The sequence below is a fragment of the Anas platyrhynchos genome, chromosome 8 (genome assembly GCF_047663525.1).
Source record: "Anas platyrhynchos isolate ZD024472 breed Pekin duck chromosome 8, IASCAAS_PekinDuck_T2T, whole genome shotgun sequence".
NCBI classification, from domain to species: domain Eukaryota; kingdom Metazoa; phylum Chordata; class Aves; order Anseriformes; family Anatidae; genus Anas; species Anas platyrhynchos.
Window position 1 is genome coordinate 38,945,796 of NC_092594.1, and position 24,045 is coordinate 38,969,840.

A 24,045-nucleotide genomic window follows, 5' to 3' on the forward strand; every position below is an offset into this window, starting at 1 on the left:
TGCCTTTAAACTATTAATTAATCCCCTCATTTACTCTGCGTGGAACTCCACACCATCTCCTCCTGAGTTCCTGGGAAGCTGCCAGCCTGTTTAATGTTACGGGACCGCTGATTTACCAGCACGTGGTGCCTTCCCCAGCTGAACACTACAGAATCACATTCGGGCCATTACATTCATATCCAGTATTAATCACAAAACTTTAATTCCCCGAGCGGGTGTAACACAGACTGATCTACCCACGCGATCGCCGCCTGCCCACCATGTCCAGGTGTCCCCCGCACCCCCTCGCCATGGGGTCCGAGGCAGGCCCCAGCCTCGTCGTGTTCCCTAGGAGGTGCCGGCCCGGCCCGCAGCACCTTGGGGGAAAGAGTGGCTCAGGCAGGTGACAGCAGTGAAGCAGCTCCATTTTGGGCTTTCAGCAAGCCCATGAGCTGCACGCCTTGGGCAAGACTGTTGGCAGGCAGCACCTAGCCCCGCCGCCCAGCGGGCCTCCAGCACAGGCCGGCAGGCCCAAGGGCACCAGGCGGGACGCAGCCCCGTTTTGGGCAGGCACCCCTGTTCCTGGAGCAATGCAGGGCAAGGGGCTTGCCCAAAGCACAGAATGGAGAGCTCAAGTCGAGGCAGAAGAAGAAGGGGTCTCCTCCACAAACCCAGCCTGGGATCAGCACACGAAGGCTTTGTACAACCCCCAGGCACCTGAGCCCCAGATCAGCATTTGTCTTTGTCAGCACCATGCACTGGAACCAAAGGCATTACTTCTGGCACCAGCTGGTGCCACGTTTCCAAAGCAGAGGTGTGGTTTGTGAGCTCCATTTGTGGCTCCGCAGGGCCGAGCACCCATCCCTGTCCCCTCACAGCCGGCATGGAGCCATGGGCGGATGGCCGGGATCACACGGAGCCGTGGTGGCACCCCTGCCTATCCGGCCTCATCCGACACTGGCGCCGATCATCCTCGCCCTGGTGGATCTCTGGAGGCTTCCTGGCTTGTCTCCAGCCCTCCCAGCTCAGCTGCAAGGAGCAGATGTTTCGGCTCAGCCGGGTAATGCTTCACCTGAACGAGGAGCTCAGCGCCGGGCCCGTAATGAAGCTGTTGCCGGCGAGATGAGTGATGATGGCATAAGGGAGGCACATCACTGTCGCTGCTTATCAGATTAGAGCGCTGAATTATTTTACATTCTGCTTCCCGGACAGCTGGAGGGAACGAGCTGCGCTTTTGGTATGACGCGGCCATAAATCTGCCCACAGGTAGGGAAGGTGGCGGGCGGCAGGGCCACCCAGCAGCCCACCTCTCCAGTGGCACAGGTGCCCGTGACACCCCGCAGTGCTCACATCGCTGGATCCAGGCTCAGAGCACCTCTCCTGCGGGACATCCCGCTGAGCAGAGATGGCTCCACTGTTACACAAATAATCACCTGTTTTAAGCTCTTTGGGATGATGCAGATGCAGTGAATGAGACCTGGCACCCTCACCAGGCCCCACCAGGGAGCTCTTCCAGGTGGGACAGCTCCCAGGCTGCCCAAGCCCCTGCAGGCTGGGTGTGGGGCTGTGAAATTGGGAGATGTGATCCTGCAGTGAGCTCCTGCACCAGCCTGGTTAGTGCTGGCATGGGCTCTGCCAGGCAGTGCTGGCAGCGAGCAGAGGGGGGGTGGTAGCAGCTTCTTACCCCCCATCATGCACAAAGCAAGTATGCTAGAGGGAAACGGCGGGTGTGGGATAACCCTCAGCAGCAGTGCTGCCTGGTAGCTTTTCGGTATTTAGAAGGGCAAAAGATATAAGCCAGAAACATTTTTTTCTGCTGAAACTTTCAGCTTTAAAACCATTTTGAATCAATAGAAGCAGCATTTAAAAAGACAAGTTCACACTTTGTACACCCACAAAGCCCTGGAAATCTGATAATAATTCATGTCAGTTAAGTATTTTCAGCCTGAAAATCCAGGTTCAGAGTACTTGCACGTCAAGGAAATGCTTCTTATTTCTGTCACGTGTGGATGTGTGGATAACATCTGAAAAATTGTGGTTCTCCAGCAGAAGTGCAAATGGAACAAAATATTTGACATTAGCTGAGCTCATATCAAGCTTTTGTTTGTTTCTTAGGATTTAGCTAGAAGTTTAAAAAAAGCCTTTTTGATTTCTTCACACTTCCCCCCCCCGGATAAAATCCCAGCCTTCTGTAGCAGACTACATCTCGCAGGAATCACACTCTGCATGTTCAGGGGCTGGCATCGCCTTTTGTCCTGTAATTGAATTGAATCAGCTCTTAGACCCTTCTTCCCAGACAGCCCTATCATTTGAGCGCGCCAAAGATGTATTACACTAATACATCGTCAGAACGACAGAGCTATGATGATACATTAATGCAATACATCTTCGCAGCTTTAGGGCTGTCCAGAAACAATAGGACCGCTGTTAGGCTCAGCTCACTCATATCGCGCTCATGCACACACCCCACAACGGCAACTGAAATGTGAGTGTGGAGCAGAGGGAGCACGATGCGAGTACGTTCAAACCTGAAGTCAGGGCAATTTCTGGAAAATCGTAGCTCTCCTCAGTGTTTGTGAAAAATCTGTTATTTTGCATGAGCAAAACAAGAGTGCCCTGGTGGTAGGGAGTGGCCTTTCACTCAGCATGGGAAAAACTGTCTGCATTTGGCTAAACTAATAATTTCTGAAAAACTGCACTCCCAAATGCACGTGTATGTGTATGTGCTGCTCATCCTCGTGTTTTAGGAAAATAACAGGACACTAGACTGAAAACAATGGTGATAAAGCTGTGAGAAAAGGGCAAAAGGATAGGGAAGTGCTGGAAAAGATGAAACTTGGAGTCACCAGGGACCATGCTGAGGATCCAGAGCAGGGAGTCGTGGAAGGCAGAGGGGACACGGGTTCCTTCGGTATGAACAAGCCACGACAGTGAGGTCAGTAAACACCACAGCACGGTTGCAGAAAAAAGGACATTCTCATATCTCAGTCACTTTTTCTGCCTGCAGCTGTGAGTCCCGCTAGCAAAGCGCACACCACCACACCTGCCTGTTGCTGAGAGGCTGCTGCTCAGTCTGTGCGAGCAGGTGGTGCACACGATGGGGGAGATGTGGAGGTTAGCACTGCACTGAGGACCCACAGCCTCAGGGTGGGTATTTGGGGGCTCTGCTTCAGGCAGGTCCAGCCCCGTTAACCTGCCAGGGACTGCAACAAGAGTGTCACATCCTAACCTTGCTCGTGAGCGCTCTGGGAACGACGCAGCTCCAGCATGAACAAGCTGGGGTTAAAATGCTTGTTGGAAATGTCTGAAATGTGTGAAGCTTCACCTGAAAACACTCATGGTAAATACGACGGTGGAGTCAAGCACCTTAAACACAAAGGTGGGGCTGCTCTTGCAATTATTTATGCTCCTCTCTCCATATGCACTTGATCGAGACCTGCCCTGGTCACTACTGCCTACCCGCAGGTGCCCATCAGTCACACCAGGAGCACGGACCCAGGGGCTCGGCTGGTGTGGCAGGACGCAGCCGCGCGTGTGGGGCCTTGCCAGCTCTGTGCCCTTCCCAGGGGAGCAGCAGGGCCACGGCAGACACCCTGCTGGGTGGTGGAAGCAGCTCGGTGCCTCTCGGGGAGCTGGCTTCAAACAGAAAGGCACCAAGGGCCCGCTGCGTCCTGCATCAGAGCGTGGCTGCCCGGCCCCAGCAGAGAGCTTCCTCTGGAAAGCGTGGGCAAAACCCAAGCGGGAAGGGGCTTCAACGTGCAAGGCACCCGCATTTTGCCAAGCAGTAACATTGATCCGAAGTCTTTTGGGCAGCTCTTGGTTTTGCTGTTCGTGGCAGCGTTTGCAGAGGTTGCTTCTCAAAAAGGAAAATGTAACACCGTGCCTACAAGTGCTATGAGCTGGAGTTACGGCTCAGGCAGACCTTAATTCTTTAAAATTCTGGTTTCATTCTTAAACTATTGATGCTGCACTTTGCTCCTAAATGTCAGAACAAAATAAGTAATACCTGCAATTTATTCCGATGACATTTCAACAATAGAAGATTTTCAGATTACAAGCTACACCTCCGTGTTCCTTACGGTGTTATGCTGAATGTGTAGATTTTGTGGATTTACATAATGGCTTTCTATAATGAATATTTATATAATGAATGTATTTACATAATGACTGCAAGTTAAACATGCACCATAAAGATTACAGGCCAATAATTTATGTACTAAGTTAAAAATCACCTCTAAATACGTTTTATTTTTATTCCTCTGAAAGGTTCATTTTATCTCTTGTTCAAAAAAAATTGAATCCGACCTTATCCAAGTAAAGGCTGCATCGATGCAAATCACGATAATATTTTGGCATTAGTCTACATTGAATCATTTGTATTCAGAGTTTTCAGTTTCTTATCTTCCAGTAGCAGCTTTGACAAACAATTCCAGAATATTATAAATATAATTCTTTAATATAATTTAGTGTTGTATTCTAGATGTGATGCTTGTACGTAATCCTCATTAGTGCCACTGGGAATTACGGGAGAAAACTGATAGAAATTATAAAGTGCAGATGAAACTTATGTGTAGATAAAGGTAATTTGCTGCAGACCAAACATAAACCCTTACAGAAATCTGAGCTTTTCAACTCTCCTGCCTTTAACTGGAGTTTAGTGCCATTTATAACTGTCCCTACACCAGACCCAGACCCAGAACCAGAGCTGGCCCGGTGTTACTGAGATGGGCAAAACATTCTCTGTTTGGTTAGACACGGAGGCAGGACGCGTCCTGCTCACCCTCTGCTTGCTCCCCTGCGTGCTGCAGGGGCTCTGGGCACAAAGCACCCGAGACCCCACGGCCGTGAGCAGCGCGCCCTGGGTGGGTAACGAGGTGGGGATCGGGGCTGGAGAGGGAGGGCACGGGGTAAGGGGGAGCTCAAGGAACAGCATCGGGTGCGTGCCGAGGCACGGCGTGCAGGAAGCCAGGGGCACCACAGAGCTGCAGAGCAATGAGGGGGGAGGTGTACGGGCATCAGGCATGGAGATAAACCCTGATGGCATCCGAGCGGGGGGAAGGAGAAACCTCAAACACGAGCATCATATTGCTGGTAAGGGACCCTGGATGCCAACAAGTCGCCGTGACACCCCCAGGATGAAACCACCCGTGTCCAATCTGCGGAGGAGAGGGCTCCGGGGTCTTGTACCTGATGGGGGCAGAAGGCGATGGACCCGAACTTCTCAGGGGTGGCAGTGACAGGACATGAAGCAAAGGGCTCACGTTGAAACACGGGAGTTGCCATTTAAACAGATATATATATATATATATATATATATATATATATATATACACGTATATATATATATTTTTTTTCAAAGTGAGGGACCAAGCACCAGCAGAGGTTGTGCACAGCCTTGGGGACCCCCGGAGCAGACCCAGCCTGCCCCAGGGGAGGTGTGGGTGCCTTTTCCTCACATTTCATTTCCACTGTCACCGTGGTACGTGTCCCTTGAACGTCCCCCCAACGAGTCCCTTGCCACACGGATCGCATTTTTACTCTTGCCATTCTCAGTCCTTTGGTCAAGACACAAAATCAGCGGTTCACTGAAAGCCCTTGTGATGATGTGCACCAATTTTGTCTGGACTCGAGATGAGGAGGATCTAGCTCTTTCTCAGGCCCCTTCTCCAGTCTGAGTGGACTAATTCCCCTCTTCTGTTTTTTTCCTCTCAAAAAAAAAATGGTAATGGCTGCTTTCTGTAGGAAACCTAATGCTTTAAGCTATTACTCTGAAGTATCACCACAATTTCCAATAAAATTTTATTTGACATTTAGTTAAAATCCATTTTTTGCTGCAACTGATTTTTTCCCTACTCCCTCGATGGACACTTCCAGCAGAATTCATTGTCATTGTCTTAAAGGTCAAAAGTTGTTTTTTTTTTTCCAACTCTCGCTTCGTAGGGGAAACTGTTACCGGGCTTATGACACCCTGCGGAAAGCTGCAATAGCCCATGAAACCGCTCTTCCCTGCAATTACACGGGCTTCAGAGAAGTTGTGTGAGCAAACAGAAAGCCTTCGCTTCGGAAGGAATGAGAATTGCAGGGCCCTGTAAAAGAGCCCTCGCACCCGGCAGCACGGGAGGGGGCTGCGGGCAGAGGGGAGCTGCCGGGGCTGCCCCCATCACTGCGGGGTGCTGTCCTGTGGGGCTGAATGTTTTGTTCAAATGTGTGATGAGGGATTACGAGTACAAAAGGGAACATCAGATTAAATAGAAGCGGTAGGTTTAGATGGCATTTTGTTTGCAGTTTTTCTTACATACGTGTAAGTGTGTTTGATAAAAGCATCCTAGGAAGCGGCACCGTGACACGGAGTGACTGAAAGGTCGGACGGGAGTGAAATTCCTTCGAGTCTGGTGCAGGAGGTGTTGGTGCTTTCAGCCCTCACTCCTACTTGTAGAGAGTCCTTTGTGTTCTTCATTATTTCCTTGCCTGGGTTTATCTGATAAACGTCTGCAGCCTGTTAAAATGAGCTTCGGCTCAGAGGTCTGGGGCTGTTACTGACACTGCCTCTAACCCGTGTCCTCAGGGAGCCACCCAGGCCCAAATTAAAAACATATTCTTGTTTAGGGTGCCTTGATTTCTACCTTCCCAGTTTACGGTAGCATTACAGTTTTCAGTGATCTCAGCTTAAACCTGCTCTGAAGCCTTCCTTTTCTACAAGTCTAGTTAGGCACACGTTCCTTAAGGCATGCAAAAGCAATGCTGTCCCACTTCCGAAACTGAAAATGCAAAAGCTGTGAGTGGTGAGACTTCGCAGAAAGCTCGAAGTGACAGCTACGTGCGCTTACCAGATGGTGAGATGTGTCTCCACGAAATGGAAGGCTCTGGTTTCCCTGTGGCCAGGCACACGAGGGTAACGTTGCTGCCTTCGTTCACGATGATGTCACTTGAAATACGAAATATCTTCGGAGAAACTGAAAGGAAACCAAGAGGCAGTTGTGAAGGAAAGCAGCCGAACCAGAGCAACCCCCCAGGGCCCAGGTAGCGGAGCAGAGCCGTGATACGCACATCGCCGTTACCTCCAGGAATACACAAAGCATGCACCTATGCAAAACAAAGCTGTGTAAATCGTGTTTCAGTGTGACCACAGCTATTTCCATCATGCCTGCAGATGCACAGCCCGTGGATTCGAAATGCTGCAAATAAGAAAGCAGCGATTTCCTCTGGTTTGTGCAGGGCAGGCATTGCTATTGGGTTCCCAGTGAATGGCTACTGAAGGATGCTCTTTTTGTGGGAGAAGGCTGAGCTGGCCTGTGACAGCTTGAAAATAAAACAAAATGAATTTTTTCTTCTACTTTTGAAAACAATGATGCTTATTGCCTCTACTCTGTATGTACTTTGAGTGTCATATCTGTTCATGGAGAAGACCAAAATACATTTGTTTCTGTTGCTTTGTACTTCTTTTTGGCCTGTGATATCGACACAGCTAAGGAAGAAAATCATCAGCAGAATAATTTTCTAAACTCCACTTTCTGTACTATCCACACACCTGGTCATACGCCAGCAGAGCTCCACGTGGATGGAAAACAACGGGAAGCTGTAAGTGGCCTGCCCTTACAGGAGTGCACCAGGACTTGTAACCTTAAACAGGGAAGAAGGGATTTCAGGACTCCAGCAATAAAGGCAGGGATTTGGGATTTCAAAATTAATATTCATTTTGGATTATTATTCCTTTATATATTTCATTGTATGCTTGCTATAGAAACCAAATCGATACAGGAACAAGTCATGCCCTATTGATGTTTCGGAAAGGCACCGTTCTGTAAGCAATAAATAACTAAGGTGTGGAAGTCGCAGCTCTGACATGTGGGTGTTTCCGAACCTTCCGTAAGGACTGAGCTAAAATCAAAGCATTCTGCAAGATAAATGAGCACCAGTGAAATGAGAAAAGAAATATATGTTGATCTTCCTGTTTCCTAAATGGACACTCCAAGCTGGAGCTTTACTTTCCCTAATGCCCCAGTCGTGTCTCACTGGGTTGCTCCCGTTTGTCAGAGCCCAAATCCCACCAACACACACCTGTGTGACCATTGCAGCAAGCGGCCCATCCCCTGGGATGTGCTGTCAGCATCCCCTCCATGCGCTCTGGGAAGCACAGAGCCTTTTCAGAAATAACAACCTGCGGTGTCGAGGAAAGCAAGTTGCCTTTCAGTGATCCAACCCCGCATTTCATGGCGTGCAAAGGGCCCCAGCTGGGGTGGAATTGGGCAGCTGTAGGGTTAGCACTGGGGCGGCACACCAGCACCTGCAGCAGCTGAGCCAAGGCCGTGGCTGCGCTGCACAATCAGGCACTGTTCACGTCCCTCCCTCAGACACTTGCAGGCTGCCCGAATGACTCAGAGCTGCTGGTTACAGTGAGCCGCTTGTTGTGGTGGTGGGTTCTTTGGATGCTGAGCGCAGCCCCTGGCAGGCACTGGCAGGAAGTTTTCCCCACGGCCGTGCCCACGCGCAGCCGCGCCGTGCACGGGTGCAAATCTCTGTGCCCAGCCTGGGGACCACGGGTTGCCTCTGTGGGGCCAGGCACCTCGTCTCTTCTGGCACAAACAAGGCTCCTGCCCCGAGTGGCTCTGCGTGCTCTGGGACCTCCACCTGCAGACGTTCCCCAGCCCTGCCACCGGTCATTGACTGCAAGTTGTTTCATCAAAACGAGCCGGGGTCAGGAGGCTTCAAACAAGCCGCAAATCCTCAGCGCTTGCTCGTGGCTATGCATTTGTGAGCAAAGAAAATTAAAAGTCTGCGTGGTGTATTGTTAATTAGCAGAGAAACACGTCTGCAGGGAAATCAGAGGGCTGGGGCAGGCTCAGCCCTCCCCGTCTCCTACGAGAGGGAAGTTCACTGTTGCCATCCTTTGAAGTTCAAACAGGTTTACACACAGCCACTGACACAGGAGAGCTGTGAGCTTGCCAGCCCAGCTCAGGGGCAGTAATCCACTCTTCCTCCTTCCCTTCAGGACCTGAAGAAGCACCCAGTCCTTGCAGAGAGCTTGCAGGAGCTGAAATGTGCGACAGATTTATTTCCAGGAAAGGAACAACTCCTTAATCAGGTACATTTGCGGATCCCTGCAATGAGCCCATCGCTCAAATTCCCCCTGCAGAAGCCTGTCCCACAGCAGGCTGTGCCCCTGTACCCTGCGCCCCGAAGCGCCGCGGTGCCGGTGCCGCTTGCCCTTTGAGGCAGGTTTTGCCCACGTTGCTCAAGAACCAAATCCATCCTATTTTGTCAAAAGTTTGGAGTTTGATAAAATCGTACATTCTAAAGGCAAATGTTCAGAAAATCTTTCCCCGGTGATTTCACAAGCAAGGCACAGTCACGGAGCACAGCTCCAACGTGAGTGAAATTCGGGTGACCGGGGGATGCCTGCCCAGAGGGGCTGCTCGGGGCAGCCTGGGCTCGGATGCTCAGGCTCCAGACGTGTCCCAAGGCTTGGCTAAGGGCTGTGTTGCAGGGAGCTGCCTCAGCCTGTCCCACAGCTCCAGGTGATGCTCATGCTGCCGCGCCGTAAGCACTGCCAGCGATTAAATACCCCCTTCGCTGCTGGGAAATAGCATCTTACTTCAAAATTGCATTTCGCTAAATTCAGCTTTCAGAAATCAGATCTTATTATGTTTTTGTCTGCAAGACTGAACATCCCCCTTACTATCAAGTATCTTTTCTATGAGTAAGGACCCATAAAACATGATAAATCACCTCCCTTTTCATCTTTCTCCGCAGATGATTTAAGCACCACAAGCTTAATTTTTGTACGGCTTCCTCGATAATATTTGTTTCTCTCTTCCGAGGACCATCTGAATCATCCTGACATGTGAACAGAGGAACGAGGCAGAATGGCCCAGCGAGCCGCTCTGCACAACGCTGCGCACAGCAGTCAGCCCGCTGTGTTATCTCAGCTGTGTTCCCTCTGTCCTGGTGCCACTGCTCTCCTCCGGGCCCTTGTCCCCTTCCCCTGCCCGCTGCAGCCCGCCCAGCAGCAGCAGGGGCCGGGGGGCCGGGGGGCTGCGAGTGGCAGTGCTGGAGGTGGGCAGCTTGCCGCACGTGTCCCCTGCATGGCCAAAAACATCCCTTACGTGTGAGGAGGAGTGACCCAAATTTTCAATTATTATTGCTAAATTATTTAGGAATTTCTAAATGAGTTAGGAATGACCTAAATGCTAAATTATTATTCCTGAATTATTTAGGAATTGCTAAATGATTTAGGAATGACCTGACTACCCAGAGGCTCCTGCTGGCCCGACTGCACGTCCACCTGCGGCTCCCTCCTGAGCACTCCCCTGGGAACCTCTTTGCCTACGAGAAACATTGGGAACTTTCCTCCTGGGAACCGCGCAGACCCAAGCTGGTGCCTCCAGGCAGAAGGAGGCAGACGGGAGCCTCGCAGGTGCCTCTCGGCCGCGGAAGGGACCTGATGGAGGTGACAGCACGTCTGAGCCCATAGCTCTGCCTGGGGGCCAGAATTATGGGACCATTACTTTGCGTGGGACTGATGGCGAGCCTGTACTTCACCGAGCCTCGTTTCTCATTTCCAAGGGCTGGAATTATATTCTCAGTTACATTCAAGTGCACATAAATGATGCAGCGTAATAAAGATTACTGCTGGGGTGGGAATTACGGCAGGGCCAAGCTGCTCCTGTGGCTGCTGTTGGTTTTTTAAGATGGGATAGGATGCCCGATTTTCATCACAGCTTAGAATCACCAAGGAAATAACCCGGGGCCTCAGCACACACGGACTCATCCTGATCCTTAAGATATGTGCTGAGCTCTTCCCCGCTATCAGCCCCTCGCTGCCAGCAGCTCCGCACGGCCCCAGCCCACAGCCTGTGTGGCCACACGAGCAGCTCGGTTTCTCCGGGAAGTGTCCCCGGTAAAGGTGGTTAGTTATGAACCATGATTTCATAGTAACGTTTATTAAGACATATGGCAGCCAACCCCTTCTCAGATCATAATGCAACAATTCCCTTCATGTACCGAATGTAGGCAAACCCGATAGAACATACAAAAGCTGCGAGAATTGGATTGTAAGGATAGAAGAGCTACATCTGGGACTTTGGAAAGAGAGATTTTGCCACCAGAATTACCTGCTTCATCCCTCCCAGGTGCTGCAAGTACAGCTTCTGTGCTGCTATCAGCTTAGCTGAATGTCCGTGTGCTTTCTTTCCAATGAGGAGTGACTTTTTTTTGGTGAAAGGGAAGCACTGCAGAGCCTCTTCTCCAAAATCCCCAATACCCTGAAGTTCTTCAACCAAACGCTGGGCTGCACACCCCACCTCTCTGTCTGCAATGGCAATTTGATTTTTTGCTGATTATAATTTCATAATTAAGCCATAAACATGGAGTGGGGAGGGAAGATGCTGGTTTCAGCAGCTTAACTGGCCGTTTCTCCTGGACTGGAATTAATTCGCTGACTGATCCATCTGTGCACATGCCCGTGTGCTCCTCGCTGTGAGCAGGCAGCAGGAACGACACAGGAGGGTGGGAAACGTCCACTCCCCACGTACCAGGGCTCCCCTGCACTACGCCCTGCCGCGCTCCTTACGGGCTGTGTTGGGGCACCAGGGATGCAGTTTGTGAGGGCTCAGCCCCGGCAGCAGAGCAGCTCGGCACAGCACTGCCTGGCCCGGCCCCGATCCAGCTGCAGAGGCAGCAGGCGTAGGGCAGGCAGAGCTGCTGCTGCTGGAGGCCACAGGGATTGGGATGGGCAGAGCCCTGCCCTGCAGCAGGAGCTCACAGTGAGCCCCGGGAGCTTCTTGGCCGCTCCACGCGCGCTGTGGCTGTGCTGGCTGGGGCATGGGCACGGGCACCGTGCGGTAACTCGCACTCCCCACGCACAGCAGGAATTTGCTCCTTCGTGTGGCATTTCCTGCACCTTGCCGTGCCTCCCGGAGGCAGGACACCCCAAGGGCAGACACCCCAAGGGCAGACACCCCAAGGGACAACTCAACGGCCCCGATTCTCCTCCCATGGCCCTTGGGAGCCCGCAGGATGTGCGTGTGCCGCCCTGCTCGCGGCACTTGGTGCCCCATCCAGCACCTCCAACATGAACAATGCACACACACGGCTTTGAAACGCGTGGCATTTTATAATAGCATTTATGCCATGCCTAGGAGAACGGCTATAACCATGCAAAGTCTCCTCTTTTCACAAGGGAGGCTGCAGTGACAGGGTGCCCACCACTGTCCTGGGTGCCCACCACTGTCCTGGGTGCCCACCACTGTCCTTCCCCACCGCTGTCCGCTCCGCAGGGCGCTCCTTTCCCCACAGCCTGCCCCACGTCTGCTGCAGGCCCACAGCCGAGGAGGGTCTCATCTCCAAGTGCACACGCTGTGCTTCTTTCCAAGGATTATCACCAGGAACTCTGCGATATTTTGAAGGGAAGATTTCAGCTGCGCCATGGTAGATGACGGAGAGTTTTTCAGGCTTACAGAGTGCAGATTAAGTGATTTTCTCTCAAGTACACGCCTTGTTTATTTTCTAATTGCTTGGGTTCTGCTTTAATCTAGGGTTTGTAATGGGGAAATTAAATACAATCTAGTAGAAGATGTTTGAAAGTCTTATTGCAATGAGACTGAACAGGTTGCACAATTTGCTCATTTCCACAACAGAATTAGAAAACAAATGAATACAAGCGATGCATTAACTGAAGTAACACCCAGGTAAACCTGGCAGAGCAGTCCTGCTCTATAATGTAATTCTGTACAATTACAGAAACTACACAATAGGATCATACTCATGAACAATTGTAGATTTTATTTTATCAATTATTTTCTATGAAGAACTTCGCTACGATAGGAATTGGCTTCTCTGGCAAGTATTTCTGGCACCTCGGTGTTCGAGGCAATGCTTTCCGGCAGGCTGCTGCATTTTCTGCTCCTTCCTGACTCTCAGGGATCATTGCACCCAGATCACCAACATCCGTGAAATGTATTAATTACGGCTAGAATATGTATGCATGCTCACAATGGAAGGTTAACATTTTAGGAAGACTTAAAAACCGTTCATTTGGTATACATGCTTCCCATAATACCTTTTAATACTATGATCTACGAGCAGGTTTAGCTTTTAATATCTGCTCCGCTGAGCTCCCCGGACAGATTAAATCCCCTCCAGAGCTCCCAGCCCTTTGAGCAGCCCCAGCCTTTCACCCCTCCCACATGGAGACAGAGAGGGTCAGAACAAAACTGCAACAGAGCAATGAATAAACACTTGTGCAGTAAATAGATTAAAGAAACGCATAAGGAACACGATGAGAAGCAGGGATGGCAGATGAATTAAAGTCACAGCTGAGTTCTGCGCAGGGGTCCAAAATGAAAAGTGCTTCACAGCCATTAACATTTTTAAGATGGTTTTAAAAGAATACATGTACCTTCCCATTTGGGGAGAGGTACAGAGACTGCAGGAACTACACAGGGAAAGGAATCAAAGCTGGACATCTGCTTTCCATAGCTGTAACAAATCGAGGGCATGGTTAGATGTGATGGGTGAGCTTGCAATAAATGTGATGGGTGAGCTTGCACATCAGCCTGGCCTTCAGCCTGGGAGCAGTCTGGTCATTGCCAAGATGAAGCCGGGAGATCTGCGTCCAGGGCAGGCGGTGGAGCCCTCTCAGGTCCCTGTGGGGAGCTGGGGCTGGTCCCAGACGCAGACCCCGTGGGACAGCACAGGACAGCACCTCTGCCCCGCCGGGGTTTGTGCGGGCAGCACGGCCACAGGCACGGGTGGGCACTGGGGGGAACAGCCGCGAGGCCGCAGGGCTGCCTTGCTACAGCCTAGCCCGTGGCCTGACTTTCCAATTAAGTGTTTTGAGTGATTGGGCACCAATTCCCCCGCTGCAAACTTCAAATTACAGAGCTGCCGTGCCTCCGGTGAGCTCTGCATTGATCCCGGTGCTTTCCTCCCAGCAGCAGGGAGCTCTCCATGGCAGCCGAACAGGAACAGCCCAGCACACCCTGCCAGAGCTGGGAGGGAACAGCACAACAGGGAAAACAAAACAAAGCAAAGCAAGAGCAAGCACAGACCTCCAGAGCCTGCCGCGCTGGAGCAGGAAGGTTCTCAAAGATCTTTGACCAGTTTTGAAGCAGGGACTGACTACAGAAGCTCCGGTCTGCAGCTGCAAACACGAACTTTTCCGACACGGCCAGCACGCTGCTACAGCAGGGACACGAGGCACGGCACAGAGCCTGGCGGGGGCAGGAGCAGCGTGGGACCAGGTGGAGCAGCATTGCACATCCACAAAATACCTCCTAAAATGTGCCCTTCAACACCCGTGACACTCGCTCTCTGTGTGCACCCTGCCTGCCAGGGGATGTGCTCATGCCCCCAGCACAGCAGCCAGGGCTGGTGCCTGCACAGGGCGCAGCAGGGCACGGCTGCGGGGATGGGTATGGGGAAATGGGGTGCAGCAGGACGTGCCTGTAGGGTACGGGTACAGTGCCAGGAACACCGCACATCACCTCCGCAGGGCTAGGAGACCCAGACAGAGCCAAGAGCAGTGCCAGCAGCAGCGCAGGCAGCACGCTACCCAGGCAGACAGCACTGCAGTGCAGTGGAAAAACATCTCCAGGAACCAGAACCAGGAGCTTGAGAAGTTCCCCCAAACCAAAACGTACAAGCTCTACAACGCTCCCGTTTAAGAACTTTATATATAGCCTTTTACAGCTCAGAGAGGAATACACCAGGAGCCTGATCCTGCAGGGTGCCACCATCTGCCCTTGGACCCGAACGCAGCCACTGAAGGAGCGTGGGAAGCGCTGCACGGAGCACAGAGCACGGAGGAAATGTTCTTGGCTACCTCGTGTTCTGCGAGATGGAAGCATCTTACCGACCCCCCCAGCCTCTGGTACCTTTCCAACATTACACTGCCAGCCATATCAAATATTAAAGGCCCTTTTGCCCTTGGTCATCTTCCAAGAGTCCAAAATAAATGGAAACATTTTGGTGTTATCTAAAACAAATGAGAAAAAATTAAATGACTCTTTCTGGTTTTGCTGATGAAATTTAAAGTGATGATAAAAATCTTACATTTTCCTTACATTTCAGCAGAGCTTCATCTTCTGTTCAGAAAGCAGCCTATTATGTTGCTCTGCTTAATTTAGATTAATTGGGAGAAAAACCCGGAGCAAAAGAGCAACACAGAGAACCAAAGGGTCTTCAACCTCTCAGCAAGGCAGGCAGGCAACCCAACATCCACCGTGTTACAGCGAGATCCTCGGGTGCCAGCCCCTCCTTACAGAGTTTTATACGTGCACCTGGCCCTGCGTGGGTGACTGTGCTCTCTAAAACATTTCTGTATATGATGAGCACCTGCAAAATTTCAGATTTTTCCATTACTTGATTTTTTCAATTCTTTGTTGAGAGTAGTCATCGTACACAACTTTAATATGCAATTTCTCCACATTATGTGATAGCAAAAAGGACAAGGGACACTCTCAGAACCTGTTGTTTGTCTGGTTGTTTTTCCCAGTGTTTTGTTTAAATATTTACCATGGCTTATATCCACTACTGCATTAAATGAATGAATCACCTCTATTAGGAGCACATACCCACAGGCAGGAGGGACACAGCGACGTGTTCATTTTCCCTTGGGCTGTTTGTAACAGAGAGAAATAAATTTGTTTATGCTTCCCAAAGCAATTAAAACAAATGGAATGAGAATGAAGTTCAGACAAGCCTTAATAGTGAGCTACTAAAGAAGCAAGTGTGCAATAATAATGATCATGTTAATAATAACTACCAGAATTTTATTCCACCCTGATGCTGCTGAAGTGCAACTCATTGAAACTGGTTCCTCTTGCAGCAGAGCGGCCCAGACCCTGCTCACTGGCAGGAGCGATGCATGGTGCAAATCCCTGGGCTGTGAATGGAGAGGGGCTGCTTAAAAAACCTCCCCTGCCTCTGCACCACTGCAAGCCTGGGGCTGGGAGCTTCTGCCCTGAGCTGTCTGGTGTGGGTGCTGGAAAGAACGAGGTGAAAATTGATTTCTCTTTGCAGCCAGAATAATTCATCGCTTCGCTTTCCTAATATGCATATTGATTTCATTAACTTGTATAGTATCTCGAAATCACTGACATGACATAAGAAATAGATTATTGTTCTTCTTTTTATGGCTTGGACATAATAATTAGTTTGTATGACAAATAAAAAGAAAAAATTAAAGTGTGCTTATGAGGGTTATTAAAACCAGTGATGAACTCCATTTGCCACTGATTGAGAATCTATACGGCTTCAGTTTGCTACCATCACATCTCCCCGCATCTGGAAAACCTGCATTTTGCAAATGATTCTGCATTCCAAAAGTTTGCATGAATTTTAGCATCAGCACTTGCACTGAGATTTGGTTTTGGTAAGAAAACCCTAAATTGCTCTTCTTTCCTTTCCTTCCATCTCTTTCCGTGTTAGACAGAAAGACAAAGCAAATGTGACTCAAATAACAAAACACAACCATAACACCCAGGTATGTGAAAATAAAAAAAAAAAAGAAAAAGAAAAGAAAAGAAAAGGCAGTTAATCAAAGGAAAGCTCTTATGCAAATAAATAAACAAATATCTCCTAGGTTGAGACGTGGCTATTAGGAGTAAGGACTGTGTTTGAGCCATATGTAAATGGAAGGAGGGGTGTGGGTACAAGGGGTGTGGGTACAATGGGCAAAGGCCACCGCACCATCTGCAGCGCTCCCCACTAACAACCACCCAGCAACACAAAAGTCAGAATATTGCCAACTGCGGACCACGGCGACTACAGTGAGGTGTATTAATTAGCAGAAACAGATGTAATTTATTTCCAGGAGATTATGCTGGCCGAAGTCCCGCGCAGCAGCTGATACTGCTGATCCAGCGGAGGGGCTAATTAGCCAGCGGGGCCGCGCTCGCCCTGCACAGTGCCCGCCCGTGCTGGCGAGGCCTCGCCGCTTGCCCTCGAGTCCCAGCCCAGCTCCTGGGGGGGTCTGAGCGAGGCCGCCCCCAGCCCGGGCACTGCCTGGTGCCAGCTCCTTGAGCAGGGTCTCGGGGAGCTCCTTCAGGCTGAGCTTTGTGCAGATCACCGCCAGCCCAGTGGTAAGGGAAAGTCACAGCATCACCGTACAGAATGCAGAAATTCTCATAAATCAGGGTGCTCTGAATACTAATAAGCAAGCAACTATTTCACTGTTCTAAAAAGCCTTACATTTGTCGAGAATTTAAAATTATTTGTATCTACATAAATCCTCTGCCTTTCTGGCAAACGTGTACACCGTTTTCATCCTCAGACCTGTAAACAAAATTTTCAGTCCTCTGTACGCCTCTAAATGCCACATCCGAAATACCTTATTTAAACAAAAAACAAAAACCCACAACCCTAAGCACCACAGAAAAGATTTTTTTCAACAAAATCATTTTTGTAGTCGAACATATTGCACCACAGACTATCATAAAAAAAGATAATTGTGCTTTTTAGAGTTTTAAAATCATTTGTCAACGCTTAAAAAAAAAAAGCCTGCTCCGCTTTCGTATACTTCTTTTTTTATTACTTTTTCAGAATGCGCTACAACTGCCACCCAAGAAATATTATTATATTCTGCTGCTTTGCCACAGGCAAACGCTGCAACACGGGGCCTCCCCTGAACCTGGCACACCACGAGAGCCTTCTCCTCCTCGCCGGGGGCCGTGTGCCCGAGCAGGCGGCACAGGGGGTCCGGGGGGGCAGCCCCAGGCAGAGGGACCGGGAGCAGCGAGCTCGGGGCAGCCCTGCCCAACACAGCCCTGCCGGAGCACGGGGTGACAGCACAGAATAGCCGTGCCCAGCATTCAGTAGCGTATAACATAGCCCCCAAACATGTGTGGTTTTGAGAGCACGTTTAGCACAGTTTGTAAATCGGTCCCCTAAATAACACAAGGAAGCAGCCGCCAGCCTGTGCTGGCGTGGCTCAGACCTTCACTTCCAGGGCAATCAGTCACCAACTGGGAGAACCGAGGTTTTTTTTTTCCTTCTTTGCATTTACATGATTAGATCTTAACAGCCGCATGATTGAAGAGCATTGCCTTACGGTCCCCACCTCTTCCTTATTAAACACACTTGGGCTCGTGTGCGGGAGTGGCACGGGCACGCTGCTCCCCATAGAAGAACTCGTGGGTGGGCAGTGAAGAAAGATGGCTCTATTTTGATTTATCATTTTTTTTCCAATTTATGTCAATGTAAAAGTGTGAGGAAAACCTCATAAAAGTAGTACTTTTCTACCAGGTTTTGATTAAATCCCTTGCCTCTTACCTCGTTCGTATCATTAGCAGGATAACCATCATTTGTATAAAGTACCGTAACATCCTCTATATTTTAACTGGAAGTTTATCATCATGTTATCTGTGTATGTAATCCGTAAATTACCTGTTATCAGCAATCAATTGATTTTAGACTGTTCTGAACATCAGCCTTAAATTACAGAAAAGTCCCACAGAGTTGTGCTATGCAGAACTGGAAGGAGAGATCAAGTCAAAGACCCGCAAGCAACCCATGCAGCAAGCGCCTCGGCCCCAGCCCCGGTGTTTCCAGAGGAGGGGAGGCAGAGAACAGCCCCAAAACCTCACCTGGAACAGGAGCCTGCCCTGCAGCGCGAGGGGACGGGCCCTGCACAAAGGCTGTGGGCACAGTGCGCTGTGACGCTGAAAGTGCTTTGAGAGGTGAACATGACAGCTTTCTTTTTTCCAAGTAAATCGAAGGATCTTCATCTCTTACCCACAGTTATTTTGTCATGCAACCATTTTTCCATCAATGAAGAAGCAGGCTCTCTGCAGATAATCATTCTTCAATTTCTGATGCCATAGATTTTCCCTATTTTCTGTGACTCATATTGTTCACCTGGTAAATGCAGAGAGAAGGGAAAGGACGAGCACTTGTTCTCTCTGCAGCCCTTTCATCACTCTCCTACATTTTTTCATTACTGTACTCAATTTATCACTGAGAAAATACAGAAATAGAAAAGCTATATTCTTTGCCTTGAGATGGATTTGTTATCAGCAGTTTGATGCTTTGTAAAGCAGAAGAAATGTAGAAAATACAGTAGCCATTTCTGTTAATTGATTTGCAAAAATCTAGTTTTAAAGCAGAAAAAGCTTACAGAAACAAAAAGCCAGCGCTATTTTATTTTTCTTTCACAGCTGTCCACCTTTTTCCCCCGGGTGGGGAGCTGCCCACAGGCTCACTCCCGTGCCCACTGCTGGCTCCCCAGCCCGCTCATCCCCTCGCCGGGTCCCTGGGCTCGGGCGAGCACAGCCCTGCTGGCCAGAAAGCCCCCACTGCCCATCCCCAGGACCGTCCCCTCTGGGTGATGTTGGTTCTGACCAAGTGCATCTCCCTCTGACTCCAGTACTTCTCCTCTTTCAATCCCAATCTCAGCTGTACTTAGCAAGCTGGAAATACTGAGGTGTTGTTCTGTTGGTGATGTAATTGTTCTTAACTTTTCTAAGCACAACTGAAATTGGTTAAAACGAAAAGCAGGGCACTTGAGTTACAGCAGCCCTTACTGATTCCTGCTTCTAATACCACTGCTATGGGATGACGCAGTGTGATCTTCCTGGTGTAGAAAAATGAAATAACAGGAAATGAGAAAAAAGTGTTTCTGCAAGCCGGTAATTCCCCAAAGCGTTCCCGTCCCACACGTGTGCGTTGGGCAGGGGCCGGAGGGATGCTTCCTGGCTGCAGGGAGGAGCCCCATTTGTGCAAAATAAGGATTGTCAGAGCAAGGGCAGAAAAAGAATTATTTTGTCTGGGAATTCTTCCTATGCGGGTGCAGAAGAGGAAGGTCTGTGTGCGGGATCGCACCGTGCTGTCCGCAGGGAGGAGGTGAGCTGCCCAGCGGGCTCTCCCACTACCCACAGGAGCTTTCAGGCCTCTCGCCTTCAGTAAGCAACGCTCTTCAATCAAACCACTAAGGATTTAATCATGGATATGTTAAAAGAAAAAAAAAAAAAAAGAAAAAAGCAATAACCTACTGGCTAAAACTAAGGTTTTCCCAGCTGGTGACTGATTGCTATCAAAGTAGAAGGTCTGAGTCGCAGACAATATTCTATTTTAGTTGCATTGTTTAAGCTAATTTAGCACATACCGATCTGAAAGTACTCTGAAAAATCAGGGATTCTTTCTGTGTACCTTACAGACTGATAAATAAGTGATGTATTTAATTATTTCATTGTCAAATAACATCAGTTTTACTTCTCATTTTGATGCTGTGAGGGTTCCTTTTCTGCTTCTGATCCTCCTGCACACCCAGCAAACCCAGCCCTCTGTCCTGCACTGGCAACTCGGCTCACACCCACACAGCTGCTTCTGTACGGACCTGAATGCAGTCCTGGGGGGATGTGGGGAAGCGTTATCTCAGATAATCAATGCAAAAGCCTAATATGCAGTAGCTGCGGTAGCGTTTGACTACTGAAGTCATTCTAAATCATCAATAGTGCAAATAAATATTAGACACAAAGGTTGTTCTTAAAGATTCTTTCCAATTTTGTGATTTCAAACATTCAGCACATCCACACCTAGACTACAATGTGACTTTAATGGTGTATCATTACAGAAAATAGGTACACCAAAAAGAAAAAAAATGATTAAAAATATGAGAGAGGTGAGTATAATGCAGTATGCAATCTAGCTCAGAAAATGACTCTCCCCAACTTAACTTCACACACCAGCATTTCAGGGGAATGATGGCTACGATAAGAAGAAAGTCCTTACACAGGGTAAGGAAGGAACAGCTGGGTGGAACAGCATAAACATTTTTCAGTTAAAATACAATCTGAATAAATTTGCATAAAAGAGTGAGAATGCTTCAGAAACCTCATGGTCCATGGGAGCTTCCTGAAGATCTCTCTGCAGTTCAGCTGACTTAGGCTGGAAGAGGATGGCAATATCAAAGCAAAGATGTATAAATAGATCTGCACGGAGACACTTCCCTCTGTGAGGTACCATTAAATACCTACATCTGGTGCCATTAAATACCTACATCTGCTGCCATTACATAAATACCTACATCTGCCGAGGCCCCTGAACCAGCAGCTCCCCCAGCAGAGTCTGCCTCTGGCCCCGGGGAGCAGCCGCAGCACAGAGCCCACGGTGCCGGGGCTGGTGGCAGTGCAAGGGGTGAGGGCTGAGCGTGGTGCCTGGTGCCTACAAGCAGCATGTGGCCCAGTCCTTACAGTCTGCCAAAAACATTCTTAATCCTTCCTTTCTTCCTGTGCCACTGGATGTGGGCTACACTGTCCTCATTTCTCCAGAAGATGTCAATAAGTTGCTGGTTATTAGGCTAGGACGTACAGACATTATTTGCTTAAACCCCTACAATTCCTCTTCCCTTCGCAGTCAATAACCAAAATGCTACGAGGTCCAATTTAAATTCAGCTCAGAGACAATCACAGCTTGCTCAATCCAATGCCACATAACGTAACAATTCGGAGTAAACTTGTATTTCCCTTTCCGTATTATTGTAGATAAAGCAACAATTGTGTTCACAGCAAAACGGAGAGGCTGCTTATTTGGGGTGTGCAGGTTACAGGCTGCTGCTGTTGTGCACGTTTAGGTATTTATACACAAACAGAAACAGAGGCCATTGGGAAGTGAGAAGCAGGGAAAATGCTGAAATCGGTTTGGATTAGACTTTGGAAATGAAATAAAAAATAAGTGGGCTTGGAGATTTGCACTGAGATATTTTTATGCAATGTATAAAATACATCTAGCGGTAGAAATAAAATTTTAGAATAGAAAATTAGAGGTGAACACTATGGATAATCTGATAGGCAAAATGAGAATATTTGACGTTTTTGGCAGATTAACAAGAATAGACTTGTTGCCACTCTTGCTGTGCTATGAACTATATAAAAGATCTGTAACGACCCAAGATGCTTTCTTGTAACCGTACATTTTTTTATTTCTTAGAATTTTATGGGTTTGATTTTTCTCCGGTAAGGCTGGCTGACACACTTACGCTGTATTCCCAAAATAGTTATTAAAATCATTTCCCTTGACAGATCCCTGGCTGCATCACTCCCCCTTCTCTGAATCCCCACCGTATGTGCCCAGTTCCTCTGCAGCCGCCCCAGCGGCCTGGCAGCGGCCAGCACACGGCTCCGTGGCCTGCACCCACCCGCACCTCCTTCAGAGACGCTGCCGAGTGTCAGCTCCTGGGATCCCAAAAGCTTTTGACGGTCAGGGAGGCCTCAGCAGCGGCGTGGGCCCGCGGTACGCAGGGAAACGTCTGTGAGGGCAGCTGGAAGGAGCTGGAAGGAGCTGGAAGGAGCTGGAAGGAGCTGGAAGGAGCTGCCCCCGCCTGTACCAGAGGCACTGCGGGCACGGCGCAGCGCTCGCCTTGCTCTGTGGCGAGCTCCTGAGGCGACCTGCTCGGGCTCCTGTCCCCTCACAGAGCAGACACTGCCTCCTGCTCTGGCTCCGTGCTCTGAGGGTTTCCTGGCTGTTTGTCCTGCCCTCTTTGTGACAGCCGGGTGGATATTTAAAGGACTGCTTCAACCCCCGTTTTATTTCAACCGCATCCATTTTATTTTTAAACTCTTTTTCCCAAACTGGGCATCCCATTGCAGCTAAGGCTTCATCGGGGCAAACGAAGCAGAAGAGGCACAGACCCCTTCCCCTTCCCCTTCCAACCCCTTCCCATGCAGTGGCTTCCTACGGCTCCATCTCCGTCTGGCTCCTGCTCCTTTCCAGCAGCGTTATGTCACTGTCTGGGGTTTCATTCACGGCCCACCACGACTCCCCCAACCTCTTCTGAAGCACGAGGCAGTTTCCAGACATTTGTTTATCTGATTTCTCCTTAGGGCTGCTCTCTTGCTCTGTCGTTATTGAATTTCATCGTATTGATTCTGGACAATTTCTGAAATCCATCATCTTGAATTTGAAGCCTGTTGCCCCAAATACTTGCACTTCACTGTCGCCTGCATATTGTGTAGGTATTCTCCACTATGTCACCTAATTCATCCATTGAAATCAGTCCCAAATCCTCCTGGAATCCCCACGACCCCCTCTCACCAGACAGTAAGCCAGTGACGGCCGTTTCTCCAGCATTATTTTTGACAAGCTGCACACACGCATTCTGGACTGTCTCTCCTTGATTTTTGGATGAGAAGCCAGGGCTGACTGTGTGAGCACCTCCCTAACGTCATGGTGTGACTCCCATCTGCTGCCTGACCTTTTCCCGGGAGCAAGTTACCTTGGGAAGGAGATTAGGCTGGTCTTTCGTAATGCCTGCTTTAAAAATGAATGTCGCCTATTTGTCCTTTATTATCCCTTGGCTGTTTATGAGATTTTTTTTTTTTTATTCACAAACGCATTAATTCCAGACCGTTTTTCAGAAGTTAAGCTTGCTTGTTCAAAAATTTCTGGGGTCCTCTGTAGATCGCTTTTCAAAGCTAAATACTGAGTTTCAACTTCCCCCCTAATTTTCCCAAATAATTTGTCAGTGTTCCAGAAGCTTCAGTGCGAATGTTACCAGTTGGTGACCATATTGTGAGGCACCTCAGCATTTCACTTGATCTTGCCCTGTTTGGGGGCCCCTTCCCAAGCAGCCCCTGCTGCAGCCAGCGGTGGTCAGCCGGTCCCAGGGAGGTGCTCCCTCCACGCAGGGAGCCGCAGGGGAACGTCGGCTTCCCTTCTGCCTTCAGGCGGGATGGAGAAGGAGAAGGAAGAGGAGGAGGAGGCAGAGAAGGAGGATGAGGATGCAGCACCACAGGGGGGAGAGGAAGGAGGGTCCCCAGCCCCTCCCCGCATTGCTCTCGAGGCTCACACACCCTGGGCAGGTTGGACCACGCGTGCTGTGCCCGAGGGATGCCTGCTGCACGTAAATGCAAGCAGTATGATGCTGCGTGGACATGGGAAGCACTACTATTATGGGATGTTAATATGCACATATTAACGTCCAGCTCAATGGATTTTGAAGGGAAGGGACGGGTGTGCAGACTGCAGTCACGCTGTTCAGCCTGCCCGGGTCTCTGCCACTCTCCCTTTTCCAAGAAGAGAGAACCAGCAAGGAGTTGGCAAAGCTCTTGTTCCTCCTGCCCATTAACGTGC

The 24,045-nt window shown here is 49.5% G+C and overlaps 1 protein-coding gene across 3 annotated transcripts in view; it reads right to left on the reverse strand.

Moving 5' to 3' along the window:
- NEGR1 (neuronal growth regulator 1) overlaps positions 1–24,045 on the reverse strand; it is a 261,319-nt gene that overhangs the window by 108,837 nt on the left and 128,437 nt on the right. For all 3 annotated transcript variants that reach the window (XM_027463717.3, XM_027463719.3, XM_072041506.1), the window contains exon 3: positions 6,807–6,932. In XM_027463717.3, the coding sequence (XP_027319518.3) occupies positions 6,807–6,932 (126 nt within the window). The remainder of the gene's footprint in view (positions 1–6,806; positions 6,933–24,045) is intronic.